The 9,609-nt window shown below is 38.3% G+C and overlaps 1 protein-coding gene across 1 annotated transcript in view; it reads left to right on the forward strand.

Annotated features, from left to right (window-relative positions):
• Nucleotides 1-2,355: 2,355 nt before the first annotated feature.
• Nucleotides 2,356-9,609, forward strand: part of slc1a1 (solute carrier family 1 member 1) — a 20,120-nt gene continuing 12,866 nt past the window's right edge. Inside the window, exons 1-4 of the mRNA XM_020594847.1 lie at nucleotides 2,356-2,617; nucleotides 7,145-7,285; nucleotides 8,279-8,371; nucleotides 8,542-8,656. Coding sequence (XP_020450503.1) covers nucleotides 2,518-2,617; nucleotides 7,145-7,285; nucleotides 8,279-8,371; nucleotides 8,542-8,656 — 449 coding nt within the window. The 5' untranslated portion in view covers nucleotides 2,356-2,517. The remainder of the gene's footprint in view (nucleotides 2,618-7,144; nucleotides 7,286-8,278; nucleotides 8,372-8,541; nucleotides 8,657-9,609) is intronic.

Below are 9,609 nucleotides of genomic sequence, written 5' to 3' on the forward strand. Positions count from 1 at the left end.
TGACAAAACAGAACACCCCAGTATTTGTTAAAAATGTTGCTCCAAACGAACATAAAATGTCAAGCCGTAAGCTAAAGCCCAATGCGCATGCGTGAGATGTCCAAGAAGGGAAAATGGGGCTCATGTACCGTTAACAAAGTATAGAATTAACACTGTACCACTTTACACTGGTAGATAACACGGGTGATGCATCGCCCGAGAAGACCAGAATCTGAACCCAGACGTTTCTTACTGTGAGCCAACAGTGCTCGCCACTGCACCACCTCACCACTTTGCAATATGCTTGTCTTATTAGCAACTGTCTCAATAGTTACCATAATGGGGGATGCAAGTCTCAGCAGCCCTGGAATCTGCTCTGAAAATGCATCTTAACTTTTCATTTCAGAAAAGTTTTGTTACCAGCACATAATTGAAGTGTTTTACATAGACAGTGAGATAATTAAAAATCTAACAGTTTTAATAGCTACAATAAAAATAATAAAATAAATGTGAGATGCAAATGTCAGCACAAAACAGCCTAGGTCAGGACATGAAGCTAGAACCTTTTTGTTGTGAGGCAACAGTGTTAAGCACTGCATGTCATATTTGCAAGTCTCTGCAGCTAACATCAGCAGCTGTGAAATCTGCATCTCCCCTTAACTTTAATTTCAGTCAGGTAATATGACCAGCACATACTGGGAGTTATTTTACAGTGAGATACTTAAATATGTAACATTTATCTTAAAAAAAAAATACTGTACTGTACTAAACCTGGCCCAGCTGTCAGCAGTTAACTTTGGTCACGTGATTACAAGTAGTCTGTGAACATTCACTTCCAGAAACCATCTTTGAACAGAGCAGAGAAACAGAGAGGGGAGCTGTCAGTGGCACAGTAGATGGCAGCAGAGTTACATAACAGATTTGAAGGAGAACTCTATTAGCAGGAGTGTTGTGGTGAGGGAGATACTAGAAACCTGGCACCCTCAGAAACCTCAGAGCTATAGAAGGGGGAATTGTTTGGTTTTCCCTATGTAATAATAGTGATAACAGTAAGGTCTAGACCTTACTTTATAAAGTGTCCTGAGATGACTTATGTTGTGATTTGGCGCTATACAAATAAAATTGATTTGATTTGAAGTAGTGTCAGCATCACCAGAAAGATTTGAACAGTGGTCAATCAGTTTGAGAGTGATAGCTGGTTCTAATCCTGTGTTTACAGATTTTTATTACTCAGGGGTGGGAGGCAGAAATGATTAAATGCATTAGAACTCATATTTAAAGCTGAGGCAACAATCAGTTGTTGTACATTAGTTTACATTGTTTATTCAGTATAATAAATGAATGCCAAATAAACAACTTTAAATATTATAATATGAATTAATTTAAATCCAGATAGCAGCATTGAACATACTATTAATAACAGGCCCCGATACAAATATGCAAGAGGCCCTCCTTTCCTCTGAGGAGGCCACCCCCGGCCACCTCACTAGCCCCACCCCTGTCAATACTGCTATCTCTATGTTGCAACAGCCCTTGTTAAAATCAAGTACATTAACCGTAATCTGCAAATACAACAAGATTACAATTTAATTGTGTATTATTGTGACATATAGTAATAAAGCCATTCTTTCTCAGGGTCAGGGTAAGATCGCTCTCCAAATCTGTAGTGGGAGTAACATGTCTATAATGCTATAAAACAGCAGCGTGAATGCGTCACACAGGCATCACAGTGTGCTGAGAAAAGAGAGCAGAAAAATGCTGAGATTATTTTAAAAATGTCACCCCTATAAGCACTGCAGATGCATGTCTTTGATTCAGGTGTGACTGGAGCTGTATTAAAAGAGGGAAAGGGTCCACTGAGGCTACATATGGTTGCAATCCATAATTTTGTGCTACCCCACTGTCTATAAGAACAGTCTGTTGAGTCAGGCAATTATAAATAATCAGACTGTAGTTATAAGATAAAGACAGTTACTTTTCACACAACAGCTACAGTCTTTCTGTGTAAGACGACAATTTAAAGACTGTAACCAAATATTTGACACTTTATCATGGAATTAATGATGAGACAGAACATATGACTGAATTTCACTGAGTTTCAGTTTGTGAATATGCTCTAGGTTGGGATGATAAGCTGTCATCATGTAAAGGCTTAGAAGAAATCTCATATTTTAAAATGCATCTCCACAGGGAAAACCTATAATTCCTTTTTTATTCCTCATTTCACTGCCTACAACACAGGCTGGCATCACTCATTAACTGGAGAAAATGTCAGAGACACCTTATGTGGGGGAAGGGAGAGGGAGAAAAAAATGGAGGGGGAGGGAAAAGGCACCCGCCTCCCTCCCTTTCTCTCCTTCCCGACACGCTCTCCCTCCTTCACACCAATGCTGGCTATCAGCAGCGTCTGACGACCGCATCCTACATACTTCTCTGCTTCGTCTGCATCTGACATCCCGACCACAGGAGCCTTCTGTGTCCCCACGGGGGCCATTGTTGTTTCTGCCCTTTTTTGGGGGGACATAAAAAAGCAACACCATGGACATGATGGGTAACAAAGAGCGACATGGCATGAATTTCAAAGGCTTGCTGAAGAAGAACTGGCTTCTGATTGCCACGATTTTGTCAGTGCTGCTCGGTATGTGGAAGCCCCTTAATGTCTGCTCATGTATGCTAAGAAAATGAAACACTTTCACCGTCATTGGTGCCATTTTTACCTATATTTATTCCATTGCTCTTTGTTTTACCTTTCAGATTTGCTTTCATTTGCTGTCATTGCTGAAATAATCAGCCTCTTTTGCATCAGCCTTGCACTGCATGAATTAACAGCACCAGAAACGTTAAATGTGTGTTAAGGTGTACGGTACATGCATTGTATTTCATAATTATATTTCATAAAAGAATGGAAGATGTGGAGTAGGGAGATGTAGGAGATATAGTTTCTGTCCTCCAGTGGCAGGTTTCTCCTTCAGTGTCTGGACATGTCTCAGTCAAACGTGACCAGACTGAAGTGACAGTTGGTCTGGGCTCTATGTGAACAGTCCTAGCACTGAAGCAGCACAGCACAATGCACTGAGTATCTACAGGTACTTAAAACATAAGGGCTTAAAAAGGGTTCAGATTATTTGATGTGTTACTAGATGGCTGCTTGACTTTTCCTTTTTTCTGTTTTTTTTACTATTACCCTGCTTGTATTACTAAACTAATTCTGGTTTCATGTAGGCCAACTGTATATTTAAGAAACGACTGAAAATTTTTGGTAATATCCTCATTAGCTTTTTTTCTGAGAGTGAGATTTGAAGATATCAATCTCATATCTTTGCACTAAGTAGAGAGCTGGAGGCAGCATGCATTTAGCCTCACATAGCATAAAGACTAGAAGGAGGAACAGCTAGGCTGGCTCTGTCCACAGTTCAACAATACACCTACAAACACCTCTGCAGTTCAATAATTAACACACTGTAGATAATTTGCTTCATTTGCCCATAAACAGAAATGCAAACAAAACAAATAGTTTACAAACATTTATAAACTCATTTTTGGCAAATAACATTGTATCCATCCACCCACTCAGAGGCCTGGAGGCTAAAGAAATGCTTCTGATGTTTTCTTTTGATGATAGCAAAAAAGAATGACTGCTTTCAGTCAAACTTTCACTGTGGCTTTCTGGGAACTGCAGGTGCTTGGAATTTATCATTGATAAATATACATATACAATATACAAATATGATATGTATTATATAGAATAACATTAATGATTATTACTGTAATTATCAGTAATATGTTTCAGCAGTGTCAGATCCTGTGAACACAGAAAATTAGGTGCCAATATTTTAGATGGAAAGAAAAATGTATTAGCATGAATCTGCAGCAACCAAGGCTGGATTTGTTTGTTTTTTTAACCTTTACCTTTATCTATTCAGGGTACAGCCTGTTTCCTCTGTTTACTGTCTGTGACACTGTCTCCATGTTTTGAGGTATTTTCATGCCACACAGATGGAAGGAGAGGCTTTATACAACACCAGTAAAGTCTGTCCTTCCTCGTTGTTTCTTTTATCTTGATGATCTCACTTTTCAAGGAGCCAGTTTTTATCATTTTATCAAATGACATATTTTATTACTGTTTCTTTTCCAGCTGCAGTAGTAAAAAAAATAATTATTAAAGATGAAGAGCTGCTTGAAATTCAAGGTTGAGTTTTCGAAGGCTGAGTTCAGGAAACTGCATGCTGGTGTGTGGTGCTGTTATAAAATCATGAAGTGAGTCTTTACGACTGCCATCATCATACAGTAATTGCAGCTGTGAAATTAACAACGGACACAGTGTGGCTGATGCAAAGCACCTAAAAATCAGACCCAGCAGGTTTTTGATCTGCAATAAAGACATGCCAATGTGCTGCATCTACATGCAAGAAAAGTAAAAGCTTTGACAGTTTTGACCTTGGTGTCACCTGTTGGCAATATGTGTATTGTCTGTTCAAGGTTCCATATCTTATATTTGAAACCTTCTAAAACAGCTTAGAGTGTCACCGTGTGTCCTTCAGGACCGTCCTCCGGGTTAGTTTGGAAACTGAAGGGAGGAATCTCAACTGTATTTGCTAAAAGACCAAAATGGACACAAAGACAATAATAAAACATTACAAGAAAATTAGCAAAAAGATACAACGCAACCACCTTGAGATGCAAAATAGCTGCTGTTCATAGTCACTTTCAGTCTAAGGGGTCTGTTCACAGTGGCCCATTGTCACATAATCCCTTTATGGCTGTTTAGTCATTTGATAAGCACTTCTGGTGGATTACACCACACCCTGACTCCAGTTCTGTACTCAACACACAAACACACTCACAAGGGTTGTTTTCCGCAGGCTACTGCTAAACAGCTCATTTGAGTTTATAGAGGTTTAGATCCAATATATAGAAATCAGTGCAAAATCATTTTACAAAATATTACAAAACTAACACTTGGTGTTATAGCCACAAGCTTAAAAAGTACTTTCATTTGAGTGTATATCCACTGCAGGTCGTTGTGTGACACTATGATGTTAGTTAGTTATTAAGTCGATTGTTGAAAATTATTTGATTGTATTAACAGGTAATCAGTGTTGGGAAGGTTACTTTCGAAACGTAATAGGTTACAGATATAGTTACCCTGTTAAAATGTAATAAGCAATTTAATTATTTTAATTATTTCATCAAAGTAATGTAACTTATTACTCTTAATTACTTTTTAATTACTTTTCTAAAGAAAGTTTTAAACTGGGCAACAAAGCTGAAAAGCCCCAACATAAACCAGGCAGTGTAAACCTCACAACAGCACCCCACACTTCTTACTGTCAACCTTTTGTTAAAGGTTCTTCAACACAACTTCAGATACATAATATATTACTGCTGAAACATGTAGCCTACTGAACAAACACCAAGCAAGGAAAGAAAATACTGCTGAATTTCCAGCACTGAAAAGGAATCTTTTTTGACAACGTGGCCTCAGCCATGGCATTGTTGGCTGGTCGCAGACAGATATGGCAGACTTATGGCAGTAGATCCCAGCCATAACATTTGAGCGTGCTCTAACCACATTTCAAGCACTACGCAGTTTGCAACTCAGCATTAATGAATGTGCAGACACAGATTTGTAAATGCAAATGCAGATTTGAGAGCATAATCCAGGCAATGCTGGCTCTGCTTCTGATTCTGCACTCAGATTCCTCAGCTGGGGTATGTGTGAAGGTCTGTTGGCCCCAAAGGTTTTGAAAACGAATAAAAGAAATTTTGGAAACTCTTCAGTTTGCAAATCAGACTTTGAGAGACTGCAGCAATGGATTTGTAATAGCAGATTCATATTTAAGAAGGAGGGAGGACCCTCGCTGCTCGTTCAAATCGTCTGTTACACTCATGATTCTGTCCTCCCTCACTCTCAAATTGGTTTCTGCTTTTACAAATCCATGCCTGCGGGCTCTCAAAGTCTGATGTGCAAACTGAAGAGCGCTCATAATTTCTTGGGAGAAATCTGAGAGCGCAGAATCAGAAACAGAGCCCGCTTGGCCTGGATTAAGTTCTCAAATCTGCTTTTGCACTTACAAATCTGTGTCTGTGCGTTCTCAAATGCTTAGTTGAAAACTGAGTAGCACTTGAAATGTGGTGAGAGCGAATATTATGGCTGGGATGTAGTTCTATACAGACTCAAGTAGCTCCATGTTAGCCATCCTACCCATGATGGTGGTATTTGTTCCAACGGCTTTGCTGACCCGAGTTGTCTGGAAATATGCCAAAAAGGCTTTGTACAATACGACAAGATGCAAAGCAGCAAAATGACTGGTGTATATATACATACATAGATATAACCGCTTTGTAATCATCAACATTTTGATCAGTAACTGTATTTTAATTACATTATTTTTCTTAGTAACTGTAACTGATTACAACTTATTTTGTCATTTTCTTACAGTAACTAGGTCCTCCCCAGCACTACAAGTAGAAACATGAAATGTAAAACAGCAGGTAGAACAAAAATATATAAAAAAAATGCTGCAACACTCATTGTTTGCTGGCAGCAACAACTGTTGTTTTGCAACATTAAAATGTGTGCACTGCTCCTGCTAATAATACAGTGGTGCAGGATTACGCACAGTACAGAGAACTGCAGTGAAAAGTTCCACCTGTGAAGAATCTGCAGCCTGCTAAATGGGCAGATTGTGTGTGTGTTCGTGAGTGAGTTACAAAGCAGTAACACAGTATATAGCGGGTTCCTTTTTGATGGATGAATCCAGCTACGGTTTGCTGTGTCATCCCAGTCTTTAACAAGCTGCTTTAATGGTCGTCTGTTATGCGTGATAACACAAATGGTGGTTCAGAGTGCATTACTAAAATCACTGAGTGGGATATATGTTGCATTTATAGCTATAAAATTTATAATGTGGAATTTAGACCAATATGCATTGTGCCTCATGAATTCCATACGACAAAACACCACTGACCTGTGAAATGATGTGAGAGTGTCAGTTGCCTTTGCAGTGGTAATTCTGCATTCATTTAGCTCACAATGAAATTGAATTGTGCATCTATCCTGTGTCCATAGTAGTTGTGTTTCATCATTCAAGCATTTTGATATGTCTTTTATTTTTCTTTCACTGGAAGCAATCATTTCTTATGAATTGACTCTGTTTCACAGGGATCGGTCTGGGCTTCTTGGTTAGAGAGTATGCATCCTTCTCCCAACTCGACAAGCAGTATTTTGGCTTTCCAGGAGAGATCCTAATGCGAATGCTGAAGCTGGTCATCCTCCCACTCATTATTTCAAGCATGATAACAGGTAACTTGAATGTGACCATTTCTAGTTGCACTCCCCGTCCTAAAGTTAGTCATACACCCTCTGTGATGACAGGTACTGGAGTTCATTACAAAAAGTAGACATTAGTAAATCCTGACATGGAAATCATGACATGATATACAGTACTTAAGATGTAATCATCCCAGTAAACACAGGGTAAGTTCATGAATTACCTTTAGAGGTGAGCACCAGCTCAGTGAACCTACAAATTCTGCTTCTGACATCCATTGTCCTGTCCCAATGCAGGAACTAGAATGTCCTTTATAACACACAAATTAGCTGGGTGTTTAAGATGCTTAACTTCACCTTAACCATGATTTAGTTGCAGTAACCTTAACCCTTTCTTAAACATAATCACAGTGTAGTTGCCATGTGTAGATTAAAAAATAAATAAACAAATTGTGGGCATTACAAAAAAGCGTGATATTGATCATAATCCATGTATGAGTAGATTTATCACGGTTATGTTTGGTTGTATATGGTTGGAACAACAATGGAAATTATACCAGTGTATGGACAGTAAAGCTGAAACTGTTATGACAATTTTGATAACTGACTGTGTAGATCACTCTTTAAGATAACATATGGTTATGTCTCTGTTCTACAGTGTAAACAGAAAACAGTGAGGAGCAACACAAGAAAATACAACACAAAATAAACCAGAAGACAGTAGGATGCTCCAGAATGTTTAAAAAATCATTTAGGAGCTGCATCTCCTTTAGTCCATCCACAGCAGCATATCAATGCTCCATTGAAAAAACCTATTGAATTTAAAAGCTTCTTAAAATTAATAGCAGTCATGAGTAAATGAATGTAGGCAGGATTTTGAAAGCAAGGCAAGCCACACATCTTGTTCCATTGATTGTCTGTACCGGTTCCTGAACTGGTTGATGTTACTGAGATATGGTTTACCCACCTGTTTACCATTTTTCTGTAGGAAAAGCCTTTGTATTGATTTGCGCTCTTTGTGCACAGGTATTGCGGCCCTGGACTCTGAGGTATCAGGAAAGATAGGCCTGCGAGCTGTGATTTATTACTTCTCAACAACCATCATTGCAGTTATTCTTGGTGAGTTAATATTTTCCCTTTATCAGGCCACTTCTATAGTTCTCATTATTACTGTATTTATTACAGTTAAAAAGTGAAAGTGGTTGATGATCAGTTTCAGCCCTATTATGAAACCTACTGATTAAGTTATATTGTCATCACAGCACACTGAGTAATGTTATCTGTTGCAGGAATTATTTTGGTGATGACTATTAAACCGGGAATCTCGCAGACAGCTGAGCACATTGACAGAGAAGGGACCACGCCAAACGTCACAACAGTTGACACACTCTTGGACCTCCTCAGGTGACCTCCTATGGAAGTTTATCAATGACAAAAGGTTAAAGAAAGCACAAACCAAATTTCAAGCACTATTCAGTCTGAAAGTCAATTTGTGTATTTATTTGTAAAAAAAATTAGTGTAAAAAATATAACTCATTAAAAAGAAAAAAACCTTACATCTGCTTCAGAAATAGATGTTAGCTAACACGGCCACTATGATAAACAACTTTAAATATACAACTTTTAAGTTTAAGCCACTGCAGTGATATAAAAATGCAAATCATTTGCCAGCAAATTCAACGTGATTTATTGTGAGTGCCCTTTTAAGAAACACCAAATGCTTTCTGGTGATTAAAGAAAAAACACCTCTGTGACAGATTTTATTTTGAAAGTAGAAGGAAGGGCCTAGCATGATAACCCTTCACTTAAAGGTCAGACTGAACAGGTGACACTCTGTTTGAGTTTATACTCAGGAGAGTCAGACAGCACACATCTGTTATGCTTATAGTTCTGTTCTCCAGACTGAGTAGCTCTCAGGTTTGGTTTGTGCCCTATCAAACCTTTTGTCAACAATATACTTCCATAAGCTCCCAGCCATGTGCTAGAAGCCTGTTGTCATTGAATTTTTACTGCCTTTGTAGTTTCACTGCGATGAATCACAAAGTATAAATGATGATAACCACACTTTGTCAGTTTCACCTTAAAAGGATTTGATTTGATTTGATTTATTCTTTCAAGTATGTAAAGACAGTTGATATGTCAACACACATAATTTTACACATATCCAACAAATGCTAATCCAATATCTTATACCTAGTACATGCTTGAATGGAGTAGGAAGAAGTCAGACTTATCCAGTCCTACCCCATGACATCATCTTACCATCATTGGTTTGCAAGCAGTATCACGACATAAATAATTCTCTTCTACACCACACAAGTAATATACTAAAGAATTATAACAGAGTGTTAACATTC

The sequence above is a fragment of the Monopterus albus genome, unplaced genomic scaffold (assembly GCF_001952655.1).
Source record: "Monopterus albus unplaced genomic scaffold, M_albus_1.0 scaffold25.1, whole genome shotgun sequence".
Classification (NCBI taxonomy): Eukaryota; Metazoa; Chordata; class Actinopteri; order Synbranchiformes; family Synbranchidae; genus Monopterus; species Monopterus albus.